Source organism: Passer domesticus, chromosome 1, assembly GCF_036417665.1.
Source record: "Passer domesticus isolate bPasDom1 chromosome 1, bPasDom1.hap1, whole genome shotgun sequence".
NCBI classification, from domain to species: Eukaryota; Metazoa; Chordata; class Aves; order Passeriformes; family Passeridae; genus Passer; species Passer domesticus.
Window position 1 is genome coordinate 73,536,693 of NC_087474.1, and position 25,624 is coordinate 73,562,316.

The 25,624-nt window shown below is 41.1% G+C and overlaps 1 protein-coding gene and 1 long non-coding RNA gene across 8 annotated transcripts in view; one reads left to right on the forward strand and one right to left on the reverse strand.

Annotated features, from left to right (window-relative positions):
- PHACTR1 (phosphatase and actin regulator 1) overlaps nt 1-25,624 on the reverse strand; it is a 300,542-nt gene that overhangs the window by 268,864 nt on the left and 6,054 nt on the right. For 6 of the 7 annotated variants that reach the window (XR_010364616.1, XM_064424383.1, XM_064424373.1 and 3 more), the window contains 2 exons: nt 17,971-18,117; nt 16,185-16,331 (listed from right to left, as the gene is read on the reverse strand). Coding sequence is in view for 6 of the 7 variants with exons in the window: in XM_064424383.1 (XP_064280453.1) it covers nt 16,185-16,331; nt 17,971-18,117 (294 nt within the window). In the remaining variant the exon portion in view is untranslated. Of the gene's footprint in view, nt 1-16,184; nt 16,332-16,765; nt 16,894-17,970; nt 18,118-25,624 lie in introns of those variants that run through there. The other variant, XM_064424410.1, reaches the window with a different exon arrangement.
- Nucleotides 15,151-25,624, forward strand: part of LOC135303120 (uncharacterized) — a 42,206-nt gene continuing 31,732 nt past the window's right edge. Inside the window, exon 1 of the long non-coding RNA XR_010364649.1 lies at nt 15,151-15,993. This is a non-coding gene — a long non-coding RNA (uncharacterized LOC135303120). The remainder of the gene's footprint in view (nt 15,994-25,624) is intronic.

Below are 25,624 nucleotides of genomic sequence, written 5' to 3' on the forward strand. Positions count from 1 at the left end.
CCTTCTACCCACGAAGTCCACTTCCCAGTAGCCATCCCAGTTTAGATCCATGGCACCAAGCAGAAACGAGCAAATGTGAACAAGCATGACTGTCATACTTTCTACTAATTTTTCATTTTTTCTGACAAGCAAACCAACAGTGACCATGCCAAAACCCCCAAGACATTAGTATGCTTCCATGAAAGCATGCAGTTAATAAAACTACACGCAGGCCACCCAGTGAAGAACAGTGTTAAATTAGGGAGCAGGATAGGCTCTTTCATAAGATTTTGAAAAGCTACCATACATCAAAGTAAGCTCTCTGCTACATTAAGGCTACAATGGAGTTTTTAAGTATTGTGTACCAAGTCCAAATTGAAGCAACCAACCACCTATCAGGAGAAAAAATCACCTTGGCAGGTATTTCAAATAAGCTTCTTGCTAGGAGGTTTTGGATTTTTTGACATCATGTGGGCCACATTTTTCTAAAAAATACAGAAGCAGTGAAAACTGAATCCATCACTACCACCACTCACTGGTAAGCCTGATCTAGGAGAATCCAAACCCAGTTCTCACTGCTGTACAAGTTTAAGCATCCAGGCTCTTGATTTGCCCAATGAAACAGAATCACCACTAGCTGTTACATCCATTTCTTTTGCTCCTCTCCACAAATTCAAAAGACCCAATGTTTTAAAGATGTCAATCAGCAACGAAGTAATCATCCTGAACTCCAAAAAAAGACCACAAGGAACTGTTTCAATGACTCACAGAAATTATGCTGTTGTACCATTTTGCTGACCTTCCAATGTGTATAACCAATATTTTCTGCAACAATTAAGAATTGCAACAGTAACACTGAATTGTCTGTCCCTAAAACACTGACACTACAGAAAAACAAGAGCTCAAGGTTTAAGAACAATATCTCAGAACTCATTCAGTGCATCATTCGTCAGTATCAACAGAGGATCCATCTAACACTGCAGCATCAATTAATATTTCAATATAGTAAATTATCATTAGCTAGCACTTCTAAGATGAGAAACACTAAAAAGTGATTTTTTTTCACCTTGCTGGTGCACTAGTGTGATAACACAATGAAGTACATAGCAAATCAGCACCCTTCTCAGGCCAGAAAATTCTCCTTCCAGTGCATGCACCATGAGGTCGGCTGCAAATTACTTCCCAGAGACTATCCCAAGCACAATAGTAATGTGGGATGCATCACTTTCCTTGGGATACAGTTTTTCTTAGATAGAAATACACAGATTTCTAGGATGTGCCAGATGGGCCATGCATGTTCTGTGGATATGCTCTCTGAATGCAAATAAGAGTACACAGACTTACAGATATCCAGGGACAGGCTTATACTACTGCTCTGACTGGGTTGCTTCATATCTGGAAAAATCTGGCAAATGTTTGGCAGATTTGGCTTTCATGACCATAGAGACACTGTGTATGGGCAGAAATCACAAGCAGCCCAGCACAAGTCTCTCTAACTTAAGAGCTGTTACGAGCCTGTGTGGGCCAGCAGCCCAAGGGAGGTGGAAGACACCAGGCAAAATCAGTGACTTTACATGATGAGGGACCTGGGGAACACTCCTGCACTCCTAAAACTGGTACAACCCAGCCGAATATTAGTGTACACATCCAACACACACATCTGTGACCCTAGTTTCCAAGAAGCTGGTTTAGTAAATCAAATTTTACTCACCTGTAACTAATTGTGCAAGCAGGGAAAGCAGGAGGTTCAGAAGAATATTTATGAGTAAGAGCAGGAAGCACTATTTGAGCTGATGTGATGAAGTCCTCCCCTTTCTCTTCCACGTCTGATCCCTACAGGCTTCTGTGCATGGACACAGCATGGCTCTAAACATGATACTTTGTAGAATCACAAACAGTTCTGAAGAGGTGTTCCAGCAACTCAGGGTCTGTGCCTCCCACAGCAACACAAAAGTCCTAACAGCAAGGTATGAGAAGAACTTCATCTACTCCACATCCTGCCAACACTTTTACTGAGACTGATGCTGGTTTACTGTTTTCTGAAGCATACAGACAAAGCAAGAAGGTGCTGAAATTATTAGCCACCTGGACAAGCTTGTAAAGTGGATCCATGGGAACCTCACAAGGTCCAACAAGGCCCAGTGAAAAGCGCCGCACCTGTGTCAAGGCAACCCCAAATATCAATACAGGCTGGGGGATGCAGGGAGGAGGGCTTGGGGGTACAGGTGGGTGAAAAGCTATGCATGACCCAGCTATGTGCACTTGCAGCTGAGAAAGCTAACCACATCCTGAGCTGCATCAAAGCAGCGTGGCCAGCAGGTCAAGGAAAGTGATTCTCCCAGTAGAGAGGGTCTCTACTCCACTCTCACAAGACCCCATCTGGAATACTGCATCCAGCTCTGCGGTCCTCAGTACACAAAAAACACAGACCTTTTGGAGTGTGTCCAGAGGTGGCCCACAAAATTGGTCAGAGGGATGGAACACCTCTCCCATGAGGAAAGGCAGACAGAGATGGGGTTGTTCAGCCTGGAGAAGAGAAGCGTATGGAGAGATCTAATGGCAGCCTTTTGGTACTTAAAGAGGGCTTACAAGAAAGGTAGGGACAGACTTTTTAGCAGCACCTGTTGTGGTAGGACAAGAATAAATTGTTTTATACTACAAGAGGGTTGATTTAGACTAGATAAAAGGAAGAAATTCTTTACAATAAGGATGGGGAAACACTGGAACAGGTTGACCAGAAAGGTGGTAGGCGGATGCCCTGTCCCTCAAAACATTCAAGGTAAGACTGCAAGGGACTCTGAGCAACCTGATCTACTTTAAGATTTCCCTGTTCCTTGCAGAGGGGTTAGACTAATTGATATTTAAAGGTCCTTTCCAACCGAAACAATTCTATGATTCTATGTTGGTCTCCAGAGAGCAGATTTTCCTCTGCAATTTAGAGAAGGATTCAGAACATACTGCTAATGTTTATTAATGACAAATCTTGATGCATCAGTGTTTTCCTGAAATGGGTCTTTCCAGAGTCACAGTAAGCCATTTGTGAGGCAGCAGTTCTTTCCCATGGCTAGAGAACTGTAATAGAGTATGTATCTATTTGAACAAGGATGCTGTAATGTTGATCTATCAGAAGCTATATCATCTGTGCAATAGAAGCTCATTTTGCAGAAAATTTAAATACTAACTGCACTGATCATCAAGCTAAAGTTCCTGTAAGACATTTCATTAATATCATCAAAGACTATTTCAAATATGATGCAGCAACTCTACTTTACAGAGAGACTAATTAAATATAAAATCTAGTTACTGTTGTACCAATGAACCTTAATTACCCTGCAACCATTTAAGGGTTGTTTTGGGAGACTCATTCTGATAGAGTGTAAAAAGTAAGCAGAGCTGCAGATAACTATTCCCTACCCATCTGGGACTTAAAATCTTATTATATAAGAGGGCTGTAGGAGAGACACATTATTTAAAAGGACAGGAAGACAGTCAAGACATACTTATCTGAATACTTTTCATTTGTTTTCAAGCCACTGTGAACTACCCACAAACTTCTTTAAAAGGAAACTTACCTGCTCATATTTTCTATTATTTTCCTGAGGAGAGAGAGAGGAGAAAGAAACATGAAAAAATTTTCAAATACATAATTTTTACTTAGTTTTGAAGATGCCAGGACAGGCTTCTAAGGCATGGTGCATGTAATAGCAAACACAACACAAATCCTCACAGGATAAATCATGTAAGTACAGCAACTTGATATGGCAATGACATAAGAAACTTCTGTGCACAAAATATATGCGTCATCCTTTGCTCTGAGGCCAACGTAGTTTCAGGGTATTGTTGAGCCAGTACAGAAAAGGTTGAAAAGGAACCTTTACTGGATTTTGTAGTCACTTCTCTATCCAGTATGAATACCAATACAGAGAAACTGTTACAAATGTGTTAGCTCTCCAATCTCAAAAGAAAGATGACTGTGACGCAGACTTCAGGAGGGAGGATAAGCCCTTCAGAGACAGCACCCCCCCTTACCACACAGAATGGCACAGAATTAAGGAAGGGGATTCCTAAGGGAAAAGCATCAGAGGGTTTTGTCAGAAGAAAGAGATTAGCACTCAAGGTTTTCATTCGCAGATGAGAATAAAAACTTCCAAGGATATATATAAACACCCATGCAGCTGGACAGCAAGGTGCAAAAAATATCTGAAGAAAAAATATCTTTGTCTCACATAAAACACTCTGTGCACAGAGATTTATAGAAACTGGTTTGATAATGTCCTATGGGAAGCAATGTGAGATATTACATTTTAAAAATACAGTCCTTTAGGCAGAAAAACCAAAAAAACCCAGCACATTGGATTCTAGCACAGAGGAACATCTTTCTTCAGTCCAAAATCCTTTACAGAGAAAAAAGTGTATCTGAATGGTTGAAACCACTTTGGCCATTCTCCCCCTTACACTGTAAATACCTGTTTTTCCCAGAAAATGTTTCAATCAAAATTTGGAAAGGAAAAATCATTATCAAATAAAATTATTAAGTTTACTTATTAAAGCCCCTGTGACTGAAGAAAGACACAATACAGGTCCTCTTCACCATCCTAATCCTTTCCTTCTACATCCTTTCTAGGTCTTCTGAGTTTCCTCCCCACAGAAAGTACATGGAGGTTGGAAATTACTTATCCTGGAGTCTTCAGGCACATTTGAATACAGGGGAAAGACAACAGATATGTTCTTGTATTCACTGAATGATGGGGTCATGCTAAAGGGCCATCCTGTGAGCAGCAGGCCCTTTAGCATGACCCCCCTCCCACCTAATAAAACAAATAGATGAACCTTTATATACAGCCTTGGATCTTTTTCTAAGACAGCAAACCAGCTAAACCAAAACATGAAAGTTGGTCTAAACTACTGAGAACACCTTCTTCAAGATCCAACCTATACTTCCTTGATTAATCCACTTTCAAATTCTGCCTTAAATTCAGTGTAAAAAAAAGGGGTAAAACAGCCAGTTCCCACAGGCAAACCACCCACAACGTACCATTCAACAAGGAAAACTGGCCATACACGAGTGACCTGCAGTACACTAAAGCTCACTTGCACACACACACATAATGTCATAGTCCCACGTAAGACAACCAACAGGACCAAATGTTTACTAACACAGTAACAGAAAGTTGCATGGGAGTCAGATGTTTTGGAGGATGTTCTGCTAAAACAGGTCTGGATTTTATGTATGGCTAATACTGTCACCACATTCACTTCCTCAGTATATCACTCTACCTCTTGCCAATAACAATCTTTTTCTTTCTGCTGGGAGTGGTAATGGAAGTGAAGTGCTGCCTTATCAAACACACTGATCTATAGCTGATACCATGTTTTACTTTAGCAACAGAGGGAAGAATAAGATTTAAAAGCAGAATGTATCTTCAAAATGATTAAGAAGCAGGCCCTGCATTTTGCTCCCTCCCAACACTAGGTGCTTTTAAAAATCACAACTGGGTACAAATGTCAGTAAGCCGTGCCAAAAGCCATGGAAGAAACATCTTCTGAAACAGCTACAATGCAGGAAGGAACACCTATCAGTGCTTGGGACCTGTCTACTTGCCACTGACTTGCGTAATTGAGAGAGTAAGTTGCACAACTTCTAGAGCGATCCCTCTGCTGCCCACTTTAAGCCTTTTAGACTCCTGCTGGCTAACAGATGGTCCCTGCATGCTCCTCGGGCTGCTGACACACACCTCTAGGTATATGTACAGCCACTTGGGTGGGTACCTGCTAACATCATGTTTCTGCTGCCTAGGGCAGCACTAACTGCGAGCAGTTTAAGTTTAGTAAGCCTTGACATGTTTTAATGACAACACGTGTCTTGGTGATTCTTTCCCCTGGTTTCCTACTATTATGTCATGAATCATGTTAACAAAAAGCTGTATTCCATCTGTGTAATAGTATTTCTCAACCAAATATTTTTACCACTCTCCCCTTGAGTCTCCTTTAATATTGACAAAGCTGTTAGACCAACTGCTTCCAGAGGGGAAAGCTTGCAAGGTCAAACCCCAAGGTTATTCAGCAATGCCTATCTTGTTTTCTTTAAAAAGTAAATAAAATTTATCAACTAATTAGCTCAAAAAATATTATTTGAAACAATCTTATAAAATTTATCTCACAGAATGGTTTGTTCTTCTGAGCCTTGAGATAAGACTAAATTACAAATCGAGCTTTATATTGATTTCTTCTTGCCTCATAATTATAGGCTATCATTTTACATGTAATTAGTTAGCCCCAGCTATTTTTTTATTGTTAGCTTTGAAAGATTTTGCTGCTCTTCCACACAGAGAAAATTAAAATGATCATTTACTTTTAATTTTTTTAATTTGCTATTTCAACCTAGTAAGTCGTTGTGAAAAAAATAATATTGAAAAAAGTAATTTTTGAAAAAATCTTTTAATGATTTTTGAAAAAACATTCAGCACACCTAAAAAGAGCCTTGATGTGTAGTGTAAGTAATAAAAGATGATGAACAAAGAAAGTGTTAAGACAAAATTAAATTTTTCATGAATGGATGAACATGCTAAACTGCTTTAAATATAAACAATGACTACTCATTAGCAGCTTGATGCATTTTATTCCTAACTCTCCACCTCTGTCCACAACCAGAAGAGCAGTCTCTATGCAGAGAGCAGAAGTGATCATTGCTCTGGGGAATGATTGCCTTAACTGGGTTCATGGAAGCACCATGTAGATTAATAGCTCTTTATCAGAACTCCTAAGGATGCACGGTGACCTTTTAAAGTCATAGTTCCCAACTTACCAAATGCTGGTATGGCATCTCTGCCAAGACAGCAGGCACAGCCCTCAAGAAGCTGCAGGCCAACATATTGCTGCTACCCACATACATAGCCCTGATAAACACCAGAGAATGGAAAAGGCAACAGGAAAAGAGAGATGCCAGCAACAACACAACCCCACAGAATCCAGGAGCTGAGAGCTCACATGAGACAGTCAGCTACAGATCAGCACACTGCACAACATGACCTTTACACCCATGTGCTCCTGCAGCTGAGGCTGGGCATGGGGAAGAGCCATTCTCCTCCAAAGCTTACAGATGCCTCATGCATCGAGCACAGCCTTGTCAAGGTCTCCACATTTGTTTCTAGCACTTCTCTAGTGCAAGAAAACAAAGAAGGCAGAAGAAAAAAATGATGTATGAAAACTGCACTACCAATGATCTCAGCAAGGAAAACAAAGGTCCATTACAGATGTCAGATGGGAGTAATCTCTTTCTCAAGGAATATTGCAATATGACTAATAATTTCCCATTTCTTCTTAACTGGGGGGATATTTTCTGTTCTGAGAGAGATTCCTATTGCTTAGTGCAAAGCTGTAGCAAAATGGGACTAGATTAAAGGGAGTCTTTTAACGCTGTTTCTGATGGCTTAACACCCTTGCAACACTTGACTGACTGAGGGAATATAGGAACATTCTTCCAAAGGACATGCACGCCAGTCAGTACTCAAATCTGTCAGTAGACTTCTCGTCCTTTTACCCATAGAACAGAAATAAGCACACACTGGTAGGTAGACAAGTGCCACATCAAAAATGTCCTCCCAAATTTGGGGTATCAAGTTTGAGTCAGGATTTAAACAACTTTCCAACACTCTAGCATAGAATTAGATTTAGCCCTGATGAAATTTCTCTTTCATTTTAATAATACATCAAGTATTTAATTTGCTTATAAACTATTAACCAGATGTCTGTCTGTCCAAGTACTGTATCCACTAACCGTAAAAATGATATTGCAACATAAATTATGCATAGCAAGAATGTTCTGATTAACCAAAATATGCACTGCAGTTCATATCAATCACAGTTGAAATGGCATGTGCTCATACAGTATATGAAAACACAAGTATATGCAAACTCTTGTCACATGCTTCCCCAGTCTTATGTACTTCATAAGCAGAATGAAACCACAGTGAATCTGGAATGCAGAAGAAACATGAGCACTTAATTTTTCAACTCTGCCTCCCTGTTTTCTTGCCAAATTTGCTACTCATTAAATTCTTGTTTGGATATCATCTTCATATTCTTATACACTGAACTGGAATGTCAAGATAAGAAAATTATTACAGAGTTTGCAGTAAAGGCAATAATTATCTTCTTTTAAATATCCAGAAACATTGTTTCTACAATGAAACCTAGGGATGGTGACCATATACTGAGGGTCCAGCTATGGCTTCAGCATATCAATATCAAATAAGACCACCAATGCATTATAAATGAAGGCAACAGAATTGCATGATTAAAAATGGTTATTGCATGATTATAAATAATTTTACCCTAATAGTATTCTGAATGGAAAAAAAAATTTAGTGGACTACATCAAGAAGTTGTATTACTATGTAAAATGCATCACATTAATAGGATTAAAATGTTAAAAGTGACATTTTTTGCACCTTATCCACAAGAGATACATTGTCACGAATATTCATCACCAAGAAAGCACGAAGGCAGCCAAGTTTTATTTCACTATGGAAATATAACATTTCACACTGACTCTATGGTCTAAAGCAGAAGCACATGAAGTAACTTTTAATAACACAATATTTCATTAACATTGACATTTTATATTTGAAAACAGACAGCCCAAGACATTCTTTCTGGACTAATGACTTTTGTCACCCTGCAAAAACTTACAAACAACTTTAAGATTGATTCTGAAGACACTTATTTGCCTAGGTCTGAGAATTACTCTGAGTAGTCCCAATGAAACCAATTAGTTGACTCAGAGTAATTAAGTATTAAAGCTAATTATACCTGTTACTGAGGATTAGGCCTTTTCTTTTTACTAGATTTTACAGCTAATAATTCTGAACAGGGCTGTCAGTTTTGAAGTTTTGGAAAAATGCAGTTTCCTTAAAGACCTAGTTCCAAGAAGAAAATTATGGTTCCTGATGAAACAAAAAAATTAAACAATTTTGCATCATCCCAGCTTATAGGAATATGTGTTAACCCAAAAAGCTCATCAAGCAAAATACAAAGATACAGATAACTTCTTATCCAGGCAAATTCTGCAGCATCAGTTTTCTTGAAGGACCAGATTAATAACAAAGCACTACAGCAGCCTTAAAGTCACACACTGAAGAGAGTTTTACAAGGCATCAGCTCTGCATATTCTGATCCCAAAGCAAGCACATACCTTCCTTCCTTCCATCTCCTGTCACAGCTGTTTCACAGCAATGTTGATGCCATTGACTGCATGTGTATCAGCTGTCCCCTGACACAGAAAGGTGATGCAGATGTGCAGTGCCACAATAACATCATGAGAACATCTCCAGCACTCAGAGAAATGGATCTTCTATCATTTTACTCTTGCCAGTTCCATCAATTTGACTAATTTCACTCTTCCCTTCAAACTGCCCTCAGTCACATTTGTTCATTCAAGTCTGCATCAAAAATTCCTATTAGATGACAGTTGGTGAAGCAGGGACATCTCTCCCCTTTAACAAGACTTGGTGAACACGTAAACTTATTTCTATCTGGCACGCAGTGAAGGTCACTGTCTTAAGTCTCCAAAGTCAAGTACAAGAGTTAAAACCTCAGTTGCTGATAAGACCTCTTCCCCTCTAAACTGCCTGTTGAGGTGCTTTCAGCCACTGCACTTAGCCCTTAGGAAGGGCAGGTTATCTCAAATGACCTATCCGTACCACATGAAGGGTGGCTTTCAGCTTGGATGTTCATTCTTCCTGGTATGTGTACTCATGCTCCCAGGGCTACAAAACAGCCAGGAAATGAATGACAAGCACACATCTGATCTCCAGCTATAGTCCAAATTAAGCAGCATTAAGACTATCAGTCATCAGTTAGTTAAAGCGCAGGAACAAGGTTTTTTAAGGCAACACCTGATGGCAAAGGAGACCAGTTCTCCAGGCCCCTTTATAAAGGTATTAAGAAATGCTTTGCCAAAACCTGTGATTTGGGTTCCTAAGTACAACAGGATCTCCATGACAATAATCTGAGGGAGTGATTAGAGCAGAGCAAAAAGTGGAAATTTTCCAGGCATGCATTTTTACTAATCTTTCTCCAAAAAGAAATAAAACTTCCCACACATATTAGAAAGCCTACTACTGCCTATTTCTCTCTCCCCTGTTCTGCTGAGACCAATCTTTTCTATCAAAAATCGTAAAGCCACCATAATTTCAAAATATTTTTTAAAACACTATCATGTTCTTCCCATTAACCTTTCCACATTGTTTCTAATCTGTGAGGTCCATAAATCCAAAGTTGTTGAAATTTGAATATAATTTTAGGGAGCATTTATTAATATATCATGAAACCATGCAGAGTATTTTGTTACAAATATATTCAAACATATACTGAATAAACAGGAAAGAAATAACTCAACTCCAAATGTGATAGCATTTCAAATGACTGCAGAGATGATTAACTGTGTTAAATCATTTGTAAGGATGACTAGGGGCAAACTCAGAAACTTCAAAACAGACTTTAAAATAAAATGATGGGATTTAGAGAAAATTAAAAATTAATGGGATGGAGATTTCCTGCAGAAAATCCAGTCAAGTAATTTCACTTTATTTTCACCTATTTACAATTTCCCCACCTCAGTGAGCTATATAAATATTCTCTCTTATTTTACAAAGTAACAAAATTAAGTTCACAAGCTCCTCCTTGTTCACTGCAGCAAAATGTATCATATCCTTCCAGACAAATCAACATATATGAGGCTAATATACAAATAACATTATCTTTCCATTAGAAAGCAAAATCATACATCATTTTGATCCCTGCATAGCTCTAAAGCTGTTTAATGCAGTGAAAACAGCGGCATAAACAGGAACAGTGAGGCAGCCTGCCATGAAGGCTGTTAGAAACTCTAGGGCCGAAACAGAGTGTGGAAGGTGCCAGGACACTGAAAATGGAAGACACTTTTGATTTCAAATTTGTGCCTGGTCCAGACTGAATAAATTCCCACATCTAAAACTAACAGTCACCCTTTGTGTCCTGGCTTTGCCCCACCAGCTCTGCATGACAGAAACAGCCGACCATGAACATTTCCCAGCTTGTGAACATTTGTCTCAGCCATTCAGCAGTTTCTGCCAGGATCCTCCTCCCTCTTTTACACCCTGTGAATTAATTCTGCTTGCAGCAGCACTAACACAGGCTGACGTAGATTTTTTTCCTCTCCCCAGTGTGATTTATTCATCACTGCTTAAGAACAGTAAATGGTACCATGTTCACTTGCCTTTCTAGCCACAAGAACCCTTCTTCCATACCCATAGCAAAATTATGCACAGCCACTAAGTCCTTTCCCTCTCAGCTTTGCTTTCCTAGAACACATTCCAAGACAACATGTGGCTCCACACCACAAAGAGATAAAACAGATCTTTCATCATTGAAGGGGAGCAGAGATGTATATTTCTAAAACCTGGCTCAGATCCCTGGCTGAAGTCAACAAATGACTTAAATCACTTGAGGATCCAGCTACTTCAGTGAGATTACTGAGTGACTTCAGTGCACTAAAAATCTGCGCTATGCTCCAGGGCTGAGCGAGGCAGCTGGGCTCCATAGCTTGCACAGGCTGCACCATCTCTATCGAGTTCTGTCTGTCCTACCTCTTTCCCCCTTCTCTTCTCTCTCTTCAGAGGCCAGCTCCTGCACTCCTGCTGCTCCTCTGGCTTCTGTTTGGTTGCACCACTGGTACACGCTTTGAAGTCAGGGTGGGAGGAATATACTCACATTCAAAATCTCCCCTCTCCCCATTTCACAGCATGGAAGCTAATTCTTTCTGAAGGAACATCCCCTCTTTGCTGACCCCTAGTACAGCTACTTTAGTTATTCTGGCCTTACACCTTCTCCAAGGCATTGGCTTGCTTTCTCCCTGAGTCTCCATTCCCAGGTTAAATAAGTAAACAATCAGCCTTGATCAAACAAAAGCTGACATTTGGTGACTTCCCCAAATGACTGAGGAGCTGAGACAAAGACAGCTTCTTGCACTACTTAACAAGAAGTCAGGCTGTTAGAATCAGCTTTGCAGAGGATTGCAGTGCAAAGCTTACTCGTTTTTGGCTAGGGAGGAGTAAGAGTACCTGTATATAGAAATAGCTTCAATAATGTCTAACACTTGAAAGGCTAAAAGAACCTGACCATATCAACTCAGTTCAGTAGTCGCCCCCTGCCCTAACAAACATCAATAAAATTCTGACAGGGATTCCCCAAGCAGTTTCGTGAAGGGGGAAGGAGGAGAAAAGCTCATACATCTTGGATCATTTAGTGACTTTAAAGCAGTCTATTTCCTTATCAGTCATCACCTCTGCCAATTTATCAGGCTTGAAAGCTACCTACCATGCACTGCTATTTAAAAGCACAGTATTTTGTAACAGGAAGAACAGAAATCAGCCAAAACCTGTAATAGGTGAAAACTGATAAAAACCACTTGACCTTATCAGCTGGCACAGGACCAGGAAAATGATTATGCTATTGGGCAACTGTCACAGATGAACAAGTTTTCAGAAGTAATTTGGGATTAGCCTTTAGATGCCTGAATCAGAAAGTCAAAAAGACAATTTGAAAACTGCTTTTAAGAAGATGTATATGAAAAGCCAAAGATGGATGTTAAGAGATGGAGAAATGCCAGATTTCTAATCATAATAAAGAAAACAAAAGACCACCACCCATAAGTGAGAGCACATTCTATATTCCTCTAGTGTTGCACTGGAGGAAGTTGTTCAGAAAATTAAAAATTAATTTCTGTATGGAACTAATTTAGTATCAAATATGGAAAAAGAATTTATAGCTGCCTATAGCTTTACAATATTATGTAGCTACATTAATTTTGGCAGAAGAGGTAATTTTAATCCTTTGGGAAGCATTATCCTCTTGATATGAGCACATAACTCAGATTAATAGGATTTGCATATGTATAATAATAGAGAGAATAACCCTGGGTTTGGAAAACAAGGGGGTATTTTAATCAGTTTGGGAACACCAGACAAAAAACCATACCAGGCACAACTAATCGAACAGCATTTGTCAACTCATGCTAGGTAATAATTGTGAGTTAATTGATCAATATTTAGAAGCAAACATAATAAACTGGTATGTTTTGGAAAATCAAACAAAGCAGAGCTGTTAATATAATCAAGACAAGGGGAGATGGAAGCTGCACTGTTAATCACTTGCAAATTGTGTTTTTTAAAGACCCAGACCAAATACATGCTACAACCAAACTGTATAATTGACTCTGTGTTTGCAATCTCAGTTGTTCAACAATACAGATAACAGCAGTAATGGTATAATTATAACTCACAGCTGAAGTAGATAAAAACCTGATAGTTCTTAACTAAAGGTTGCAATTAAGGGTGGAGAAGAGCGGTATTCACTGTATCTGGTTACGGTTCTTTAATAAAAGTGGATTTGTAGTTCCAATACTGCAAAGCAGATCTTGCATGCTGCAGCCAAACTTTGACCATGTCCTGACAGAAGACAATGACTGGGGAATGCAGCTTGACTCGTAACAGCTGTAGGAAAAATAGCTCTGTAAGCAGTGGTTGAGCAACAAATGCAGATATGGAATGCACTAAATGGAAAGCAAGCAATAAGCATACAAGGAAGAGGTTCCTTCTTGAGCCCCGAGCATCACTTTAGCTGCATCACTTTAGCTTCAACTGCATCCGTGGGTTGAAGAAACAGCTTTACTTCCTTCCTACCACCTTCCCCCTGCACAGGCAAAGAGATACACACACCCCTGTGCACACACAGGCGCTGCCAGCCCGCGGACAGACAGGGAGAACAAGGCAAGGCGGGACAGGCGCCCTCCAGCAGCTTCAGCACCGGGGGCGGCGGACAGCGCCCTGGGCTCCCGGGCAGGAGGTCGGGCCCCTCCGCCCGCAGGGCACTGGGACACCAAGGGCGACCCGGCACCCTCTGTGGCACAGCGGCAGAGACACCAGCAACGGGACTGCACATGGAAACCCGGCTGGCTTAGAAACTGCGTGTTCTCGCCCCCGTCCCCACACACAGAGCCAAAAAAATAACGGCAAGAACACTGCACCTCACAGACAGTAAGTGGCAAAAGGAAAGCCTGAGCTGCGCGACATTATCAAGTATGAGCAAAAGTGGCCAAGCACATTTTCTAGTGGCTTTTCCCTCAGACTACAGAGTTCTCATACCCAGGCAGCTTGGTTTGTGCTTTCTGACAAACAGAAGAGTAAACCCAACAGCTCAGAAATGAAGTGGGTATCAGCGGCATGTTTCACTTGCTTTTTGGCTCACTCACTCAATACTGGTTGCTAAGCAATTTTATTTTTTTTACTACTCACTGCCAGATGGATTAATGAAAACACACACTTGCACTACTTACAACATTTTTCATTTATATTTCTTGGTACACCAGTACTGTTTCTTTTAATTATTTCTTTTTTAAGGAATTCCATTCCCAGGTTTGCAAGTTAAGACCCAAATTATAGAGAGCCAGGGGGAGGGGAAGAACAGAAAGAAGCTAAGTGTAATTACCAAATTCTTTGGTGGGTTGCAGGAAAGAGGTACCTTGAGACTTGCACATCCTCTGGGACTTGTAGCAAAGACAGCATGTCTAGCTCAGCATAGAGATGTGAGGCACCAGGTGACCTGAAGGTGCCTTGCTCTTAGCTGGTTTATCTATTTATAACTGCATGTCATAATATTACCTGAGAGAACACAAGTCAGCACAGTGTCATTTCAGCAGTCAAATAACCATACACAGCCTTTTTTTATTTACACCTTACACACAGCGATGCTCTTTCTGTTTTGACTTCCAGTTCTTTATAGAGCTTAAACCTGCCACTTGGCATGGTCTTCCAGCCTGTGCCCTTGAATGCCACCCAACTTACCCATGGTTTGGCAATTTTTGAGAAGTTGTGATCATAGAGAAATAATGACACGCCATACAATGTAACCAACCGTTCTGCCAGTGGTAAAACCAAACTGCGCATCAGCCATTACCAAGGGTGTAATTGCAGCAGGGAAAACAGGAGGGGGGAGGGGAATCTGTTCCATCCCCAAATGGAGAAGAAAATGCATCTCTGCCATCTCCCAACTTTCTGCCAGCTGAAAAGGGGGAGGAGGGATGGGAGAGACTGCAGCAGGGCAAGCAGCAACTCCAAGGCAGCTCTTTTCCCTTTACAGCTGGCAGTGAGCTCACAGGCTCAGCATCAAAGAATGTTACACAGTTGGGTCATTTTGTGTGCTACTGCTGGGACATGAGGGAGGCTGCATCTCTGCGGGCTACAGATCCTCCCTCATACTGTCCTCCTTCCCAAATACAGGAAATCTGGTTTGGTGCAGAGAACCAGCAGAAAGAATTTTCTTTTCTTTTCTTTTGTTTTTGAGAGCAATTAACCTCTGGTGTAGTTAGTTTGCTGTTGATAGAGCTCATAAGGAAAGGTCAAGTAAGGAGGGAAAACCACAGGCCTAGTAGGAAAGAAACAGGATAGTTTCATCATGTGCAGGACAAACTGAAGGGGACAGCTTCAATCTCAAGGGAGTCATGAGGAAGAGGTGGCAAAGAGGAAGGCACAGTAGTGGAGAAAGGGGAAGGAAAGGTCAGGTAGAGAACTGCAGGAGGTTCATCCCAGTAACAGGCAGGAGGAGGTGAAATGCAGGGAGCTGGAGGTGTGTTGACAGAAACCATCAGGCTGTAAACCCATCAAGAGTCCCAAAAGGCAGTGCTGAGACAACTGGGGACCTCATGAAACTAAGTGGACAACGCAGGTGCAAGTTTCCTTGCACTTCTGAGGCACAAACCCATCAGGGGAAGAAGGCAAAGAGCGAGCCAGGGAGAGACTTGCAAAACACCAAGGGCAGCATTTCCAGGAGGGATGCCAGCACCTGGCGAGGAGGGACAGTGCAGAAGCCTTGAGGCGATGCGCCACGACGCTGTGCAGGGCGAGAGGGCGGCGCTCTGGGAGCGGGGAAGCTTCGAGGGGCTGCACCGAGCGGGGCAGCCGGTCCCGGCTCGCCCAGGTGAGAGGCGCGGGGCAGGGGGAGCCGGTCTGCGGGCCAGGGCCAGGGCAGGCCGGCGAGGTGCGAAGGCGCGGGCACCGGGGCAGGGCCGGGCGGCGGCGCCCGGGGAGCCCGCGGGCGGGGGCGGAGGGCGGGGGCGGCCCCTTCCCTCCCTGCCTCCCCCGGTCGCGCCGGGCCGGGCCGCCTCTCACCTGTGTCGAGGTTTAAGGAGATGCGGGCCTCGGCGAGGTAGGGGGTGTCGCTCTTGGAGCGGACGCGGCGGATGGGTCTGCGGTCGATGTCCTCCTCGGAAGATGCCGCCATTAATGTGGGCACGGTGAGCAGCGTGGCCCGGCGAGCTGGCGAGGGCGAGCGGCGGCGCGGGGCGGCCGGGCGAGGAGGGGGCGGAGGGGGAGAGAGGGGAAGGGAGGAGGGAGAGAGGCGCGGGAGGGGGAGGGGAGGACGGGGAAGGAGAGAGGGAAAGGGAGAAAGGAGCGCAGGGAGGGAGGGGGAGAGACAGGGAAAACCCGTCAAGGATCTGCGGACGGGAGCGGCCGCGGCGGCCCTGCCCGCTGCCCCTGCCGAGTCCCGCCCGCCTCCGCTGCGGGGGACGGAGCGGTGTCCCCGGGCCCGGCGCTGCCGGCCCCGCCAGGGCAGGGTCCGGCCGAGCGCCTTTCCCGCCCCCAGGGGAGGTCCCGCTGAGGTGCCGATGGGCCTGGCCGGCAGAGGTGCCGCCCGCAGCAAGCCCGGCGCCCCGAATGCTCCCTCCTAGCCCAGGGCGTCCGGAACTCACAGCACAGCTGCAGCGGCACTTGGTGGGATGTCTAAGGGTGCATGCCTTCACCTCCTTGCCCTCGTTCCTTGGGCAAACCCATTGCGTGAAGCGGGACGCTGTGCCACGCCTTGACAGTTTCAAATGCCAGGGGGACTGCGGAGCCTGCACTCAACGTTTGAAACTGACCATCGCTCAAAGCCCGGGCTCGCATCCCTGTGTCGCTTCGGCAGGTCTTTGAGAAAAATGTGACCATCTGCAAAAAGCGGAGACTTCGTCCTCCGGCTGCAGACTGGGCTTGGTGTTTTGTGGAGTCTCTGTTTCTCTGTTTAGTAATCAGCTCTTTGTGTGGACATTCTTACTCTGTGGTTTATAGGCTGCCTGCCACATTAGGGCTCCAATTTTGGTTGGTTAGTGTAATAGAGATAATTAAAAATGCTATTTTAATAAAAAAGTGTGTAGCAAAAAAGTACTACTGTACTAAAAGTAGAGTAAGAGTTAGACACTTAAAATATGTGCCTAAGCATGTACTAGCTTATGTCTAGCTTATGTCATTTAATTCAGGGCTTTTTAGAAAAAATATCAAAACCCACTCTGCTTAAAGTCACTAAGCTGTCAGAGCTTCTGAAATCTTTTGTGTTGGTCAACTTCAATGAAAAAAAAAAATAAAGACCAGGGAAAGAATGTTGGATCTCACTAACTCTGAAGGCAGTGATAATAACATTAGTTGGTCTGAATTTTGAAGGACAGCTCTCTTATTCATTCCTGCAGAGTCAAGGACTTTCTGTTACATGTTTACCAATTAGTCCTATTCAGGTTTTGGGTTGTGCTGCATCTTTTTCAATGGTTGTAACATTGGGTTTAGCTCAAGTCTGCTGTTAGCTGTAATCCCTTCATAAATGTTCTCAAAAACTTTCATGTTTCTGGATGCCTGGAATACATAAGATATATTTTGTTTGCAAATCAATTCTATTTTGGTGTGATCTCACTAGCTCACCCTGGCTAAAATAGAAAAAAAATTTTAGTTAGCACTTGCAGGAGAATTTTGAAAACGATCCCTGTTCATACATATGCAGGTGCTTGTAGTTAGACAGCCTTGGCATCTTTGGATGTCTGGTGAACCACCACATCGCTTGTGAACCAGGAGGTACCATCTGGTCCATCTGCATCTCAAAAAGAGGTCTTTAATTACCTTCATACACTGTTTAGGGAAGGTGTGGTCTTACCATTATCAAGGTTGAAGCAGATCCGAGCTTCTTCCAAGTAAGGGGTGTCACTCTTAGACCGGAGCCTTCTGATGGGTCTCCGGTCTATGTCATCCTCAGAAGTTGCTGTCACCAGAGTGGGCACAGTGAGAAGAGTTGCCCGACGAGCTGGTAAGAAGAAATAAATGAAGATGAGAATAGGAGGAGAACAGAGAAATGGAAAAGGGGGAAGGAGGTAGAAAAAAAAAGTAATAGAAAAGAGACAGAAAATCACTCAATAGAAGATATGATCTATAGCAGGTAGTAGAACATGCTGTTTGCTGTAAGGTCACTGCCTTATATTCTACATGCTGCAGAATTTAAGGGCTGGACTGAATGATACCAAGAAAAGATTGCTGTCTTTTGTGCCCCAAAGACACAGGTTATAGCTCTGTGTCTGCCACAGATTGCTTGTTCCAAGTTCCTAGTTTCGCCACTAAAACAATCCTTTTCTCAACTTCTAAACAGCTCAATAGCTGCAGTCTCTCTTTTCCTGAATGCAGTTTTTGAGGCTGTGAGGAGCAGAAATATTTAAGTGGTCGATTAATTTGCAGATATGAGTGGAAGCCAATATTTGCAGATATCAGTAGAACACATGATGTGATTATTATTCTTGACAAGATGCAAACTATTCTAAAACTCAGTTTCTTGTTGTCTTATCTTGAACATTTAAAATTAACAGCTACTTTTTTTGCTCTTGATCTTATGTCTTAATTTCTTAATTGTGGAGAAACATAATTTTCATTCAGTAGGAATTTTGTGAACATATAAATCCATTAATATTGTAAAGTATTCATATACTTTAGTGAAGCACCAATAAAAAAACCATGAGGAAAGTATCTTCTGAACAGGATTTAAATGGCTTGGGGCCATGCATTCAAGGAGGAGAAAGCAAAATATTTAATACTGGCTCATTAAGTGAGCGCTGCCCACTCCATGCATGGATGAAGCAAATGGTAGGATAGTGAAAAATTGCCATCATCATGCAATTAGAAGCCTTACTATAATCCATATATACAAGGAGACAAAGTTGAAGAGGCAAATTTCATTTGGGCATTGCCTAGGTATTTGGCTCTGGACCTTATAGCTTTGATAATGCCCCTTAAATGTAGGTGTTTTATATGTGAAATGTAATTATGAGTGGCTGTTGAATGCTTTGGGCACTGAGCCTATAAATTACAAATCACAAAGAGAAGAGCCTCTATAAATATATCCACCTAAACTCTCTCTCTCTGAGTAGATAAAGATTATCACAAATGCTAGTTGGGATGTGGCTGATCACTGAAACCATGAGGACCATGCACAAGTACTTTCTCCTCCACCTCACATGTAACGGGAAAGAGAATTTCTGCTTGAAAGCCCATCCTTACCCACAATGTTGGCCTATTAACATTAGCTTCCATGTGGGACCCTCTAAGAGCCTAGGAGCCTAAACCCTAAAGGTTTCTTGCTGTTGAGACATTATCTAGCATGAGTCTTTATCTCAGGGCTTTTGTGAAGCATCACACTTCAAATAACTAACAATGAACTATATTCTCCCATTGGGACTGGAGAGCATGACTGATAGTGACTAAGAGCATATTCTGCAACCTACTAACTGTGATTTTTTATTTTAAAAGTTTTTTAGAGTTTCAAATGAGACTTGTCAATCAGTAGCTTTCAGATGCCTAAGATCTGACTAAGGTGTTAGGTATGATAGCATATAATTAGTATGAGTTAACAAAAGCTGTCATGCTCTATTTTTCAATTTGCAGTATTATGTAGCTTACTAAACAAGTAAATCTGTGCTGCTGGAGGTAGAGGTTATTTCTGGTCTAACTTATTTATTTTTTGTTTTTAAATAGATTTCTTTCAAGTTTTTGCTCATTTCTAACCTAGCATTTGAATTTGAAGTAAAAGCAAAGGGCAGGAGTTGAAATTGATTTAATGGGGTCAACTATTTAGATTAAGCTAAAGTAAACAGTGCAAGTAGGCTGTAAACCATTCCTCCCTTCTAATAGGGAAGTACAGTAATGAAGATAAAAGAGAATGGAAAATTTCTGCTATGGAAAATTTTGTGTACTGCATCTTCAAATTTACACTTAAGGAAGATTTCTCTATACAGGAAGTCAGCATTGTAAAAGTCATCTCATAAAACAACCATGCAAAAGATTTGTCTTTTAAAACTGGCATGATCTAGCTGTAGTTAAAACCAGTGAAAGGACACCCATGCATTTCAGGGCTAGCTGGATCACAGCACAGAAATACATCTGAAAAAAAATCCCAACACCAAACTACATACACATTTAGAGTAAACAGAGAATAAGAGTAAGCTTTTCTATATAATTGTTTATAACTCATTTTTACCTTTTGGGTCAAAATATTGGGATCTGGCTTGTATTCATTTTGACTGCAGGTAGGTGGATGCTAGAAAATGTTTCTTGGAGTAATCATTATGTATTACTTTGACAACCGTCATTATCTACCCTTTGTGTATATTACCAAAACGAGTTTTCAAGAATGACTGGAAATTTTAAGTAAACATTGAAAATATGTCAGAGTAGGCTAATAAGTATTAAAACATTTTGCAATAAAAACCTAAGATCAATTCCAGAACTGAAAAGTATAGCTGATCACATTCTGGTATCTACAGAGTGACACAATGTTTATGCCTGCCATGAATATAACTGTACACACTCTTTTCCTAATCCACAGCAGTCTTTATTTCAAGAATGACTCGCCATGCATTTTTTAGTAAAGCTGTCAATATATGCCCAATGTGACTCTTGGGTCCATCACAGATAACACACCAGTATTTCTAGTTTCAGCTGCTCTCCACAAACCAGCTCAGTCTCTGGGACACATTTTTAGGAGATAGTTTTTCAGGAAAATTAGGAAGTATCCTCTTGAAGGTCTTGGAGCAATGGAATGACATTATAATACACATTAAGGGACCTGGTTACTCTGCAAATGGATTTGACACCAGTGTCGAAAAGCTCAATTTAAGGAGCCACTGTAACAGCATGTGGAAGGGAAATAAATAATTTTTTAAAATTCTTTTATTCTATTTTCAATGTTCCTCATAGGCTTACACTCCAACTGGCACATTGCAGCAATGTCTTGTCTGGTATTTGTTAGAAAGGTAAAAAGTTGCTTATGAAGAGAAAAATACCTTAAAACTACAAATGCTGTAATGCACATCATGTGACATGTTAGAATTGATTCTATATAATCTCCCATTTGATTGTCTTAAAATACCATATATTACTGAAGTGCAACACAAGTATGTTTTTGGGAGAAGAGAAAATAAAATATGTAAATTTTTATATTACAAGTTCAGAGGAATTTTTAACATATCATTTCAATATGTTTAGTTAGATCTATAGCTGCTCCCAATTTTTGAATATTGCTTAAAATTACTGAAAACATGAAGGGTGGTTACAAAGAATTTTTTCTGCCTTCCATTTTTTCAATTAAGATACTTTTCTACATATTTTAATAAAAATGTTAGTAGTAATTTTTGTTTGCGAAGAACTACCTTTATGTTTTGAAGAGTTATAGTATTGATATTTTTAAGAGTTGTGTTATTTATAAAAAAAAAAATTAATTGGAAAAATTTCAGAGGTGAAATTGCATCTTCCTAAAAATTAATTGGAGAAAACATGGAATATTCATTTAGATTTTTCCATCTGCTTTTACCAATCAGCCTTTATTAAAATAGCTCATTGGTGACACAAGTACCCTGGTCATTTTTGACTCAATAGGGTCTTCACCTAGAAACCCTAATTTGCAGACTACGTTTTGACCTCAAAGTAGCAAATCTTTGAAATAAGAAGATTTTTATCTTGGTACAAGTGAAGTGCTAAAACATTTCTTGCAGATGTCTAGATGTAGAAAGGCTGTGTTCCTGATGAATAGAATCACAAGCAGCTTCAAATAACACTGCAATAGCCACAAGGGGGATGATGGTTTACATCAGAAATCTTAAAGGCTTTTCTGAGGAAAACCTTGTTTCTCAGGGCAAATTTTTAACAACTTTGTAAAATCCCTATAAAAATATTTTAATTGCAATCCTACTATTGCTGATTGAATAGGATTCTTCTGAATTGCTGCTTTTTTTCCGCTAGAGAAACATATGGGATCTTACTCAGTTCTTCTTCATGCTTCTCTGGAGAGGGCTCACCATGGCATAAAATATCTGCATGTGGTTAATGCATGCAGAAATATATTTTTGGCTAAATGGATGCTTTAAAAATATGAGTTTGGGTACATTTTGATTCATCTAGCACATGATACTCCTTTTGTGCTAAAGGAACATTATTAGGCTGTGAATGTTCTTCCTTAAAGACAAACCAGGCAGTGGGTTCAACTGAATGTTCACCAGAAAAAAAAAATCTTTTGGTTTGGTTTAATGCTACTTCACTTTATCAGTTGCATTTAAAAGAAGGTGAAAGGACAACATTTGGAGGATTAGATTTGGGAAACAGCGTATGAGTTGCAGGAGACGCAGAGAGTGGAACATGTGGAGAGGACATAATTTGTCATTTGTGATGAAAGATTTATAGGCTTGTTCTCCCACATAAATACAGAAGCACATGCATATGGATTGCTCCATGTTTCTAAAGCAAAGCTGTTGAAATCAGTCTCGATGGACATCAGTAATCTGAAACAAAGTACATGGGTACATCATATTCAACCACAGGCCCAAGAGTTGCAAACAACAGTACCCAAGTGCAAGGATATCCACATTTGTTCTGATGGTTTGTGAATTTGGGTAAAAAGTATCCACAATTCACCTAACTAGCATTTTTTATACGTTTTGGGTGAAACTTGTTTGTTTCTCTATGTCCAAAGGCATAGACTGTTCTGAAATTATCAATAATGGGGATATGCTGGAATAGGAAGTGGGAAAAGAATTCTAAAAAGGATGAGGCAAAGGTTGATGTTAATCAGTTTCTTAATGTTATTTAAAGGTAGGGACGTGTTATTAAGAATGCACATTTGATGTTACTAATTCTTCTGATATTGATGTCAGTCTAAGAACTAGTGATATCACATAAATAAAAGACACCTGGAAGCTATCATAACTTTGAAAATATGTCAACATATTGGATGGATTAATCATAACATTTTGGTAGATAGAGGGACATCCAGAGTGGAATGATTCTGGATTAGGATCTGGGGATTCTGCAGCAATATGTTTTTATAAAATACTGGACCCAATTTAATATGCAAAAGCAGAAGGAAAATAGCAATGAAGAGTCAGCAGTGATTAAATCAAACATCTAGAATGAATCAGCACTGACTGAATTAAAATAAATGAGCAAAAAATTAAGCACAGTGAAATAAATATTGTGGAAACACAGAGTAACAGAAAAATGTGGAATTAAAACTATACCTGAGAGTACTTCATTAAACCTTCTCAAGAAGAATGATTTCCTGAAATCTTTTGAGCAATCATGGCCTATATGCTTATAGAAACTTGCTACCCCTGGCTGTATGTACTAAATTTTTATTTCCATATTTTTTTTACTTTCCATTTTTTATTCATTCATGCTCCTGATGAATGTAAATTAATCAAGTAAATTACACGAATGTTGCAACTAATAAAAGCATACCTAATGTAAGTTTGTCTTTAACTTATTTATAGGTACAATGGATAGCTTAAGATAAACTTGCAAGAGAGTTTTGTTCAGTTATTTAAATAGGCGCAGTGTATTTTACCAAATGGCCTAGCAAGCAACTTTAAGGAATGTAGCAGAATCTTCAAAATAATTAACACAGTTAATTTTAAGTTGGTGTGCCCTGCTGGTGTGAAGCGATGTAAGATATATGGATATAGGATCTAAGTGGATGCATAGCTCTCCAGGAAATTAGAAACTATTTTATTGAGTCAGAAGTAATGTGAGAGCTGAACCTGAGCTCCCAGCAGGGACCTGAGAGTCACACTGTGGTGCAAAGGTGGAAGCCCAGAGTGGCACCCTGACACTGCACTGTGCAGCCCATGCTGTCAGACTGGTGTGCTGTTGCTAGAGGCACCAGGAGAGGGTGAGTCTTGGGCTCCATTCCATCAGATCATGGCTGCAGAAAAGTGCTGTGTGCTGTCTGTGATGGGCAAATCCCCTTTTATGGTGGTACCTAAAGCCTTCACTTGCTATGTACTGGGCAGGAATTATTCTTCTCTCTTGAGTTCATCCAGGTGCTGAGCCCCCTTGTATACAACGGGAAGGAGGGAGGGAGGGAGGGCTTCCTCAGTTCTTAATCCTGATGGAGCCTAGGTGAAAGCCAGGTATCAACATCTCTGTGTGCACTCCTTGCACAGAGTTTAGTTGGCTGTGCTCAAGGCAGGCTCTTTGACATGGTACAGCTGTTGGAGAGAGTGGTTTAAGAGGCCCTGACCAGCTTTGGAGCTTCTTGAGAAAGAAGCAAGAGGCCTCAACATTTGTTTTCTCCCTGATTTTGGAGTTACACTTACACTGTGGCCAGTGCCCATTTGCTGAGCAAGGTTTCAGCTATGCCTGTGGCTGGCTACATTCCTCACTGATCCACACCCAGACTGCTGACTTCATGTCCCGCTTAGTCTCATGCCTGCCTCATCATCCATGGACTTGTCTGATGGTCTGGACTCCTGACTAAACCTGGTGACTGTCACCAGACCTGCTTGGCTCATGTGCTGCTGTGCTTTTCCTTTCATAGGTTGAGGCTGCTGCCTCTGCCTGTTTTAGTGACTCTGGGTTTATTTTCCCTTATGGAGCTTCTCACTTCTGCTGCTCCTCAGTGCCTGCATGCCCAGCTCTGTCAAATGTGAAGTCTTTGCATGCCCAAAAGCATAATTTTTATAAAGAATTTCAAGATCAATAATGTCTCTCCAAAGCAAATTACAGCCAAGATGAGATCTTCACATTTACAGCTTTGGATTACAACTTTTTTGGGGGAAGTTGCTCCCTTTTCTGAATTAGATCCTATCTTGCCATTCTTCTATGCAAACAAATGCCATTAGCACAGGCATCTTTTCAAGTTCACTGTCTAGGCTTTCATAATCATTATAGAAGCAAGACTTACATTAACCCAAGGAAGACATCTAAGATTAGGTGAACCCTGCTTTTAAAATGAGGTTTTTTCCGACACATGCTAAGCTAGTTAGAACTCTTAGGTGGAAACATCTTCACTGAGGTCACCTAAGGGATAAGTAAGCTAAATCCTATTCCAGGCCACATTACATACTTTCAGCCCTTGCAGCTGAAAGCCATGATAGATTTGTATTTAGAATACATTTGCAGCCAAGAATAACCAGTATCTTCCAGACACCTCAGAAGGAGAAAGCTTTTTTGAAAATGAAAGTCCAGCTTCATGCTTAGATTTCAGATTGAGGCTTTCCAAGGGCAAGAGGCTGGATCCAAGGGATCACAGTCCTTTCTTTCCTGTTTCTGATTTGCAGATGCGTCACCAGGCATTACGCACTTGGCAAAGACATCCCACCAGCTCCTAGATTCCAACATACAGTACAGAAGAGACAGTCAGGAGGGCTGCAGAGCTTAGGATATTTCTGCCTTGTGTTTAAAGACTACAGCCAGCTGGCTTCATTTACCAAGTTTTCTAAATCTAGCTAATCCTACTGGCAGATCCAGCTTTTGTGACTTTTCCATCCCTCCTGCTT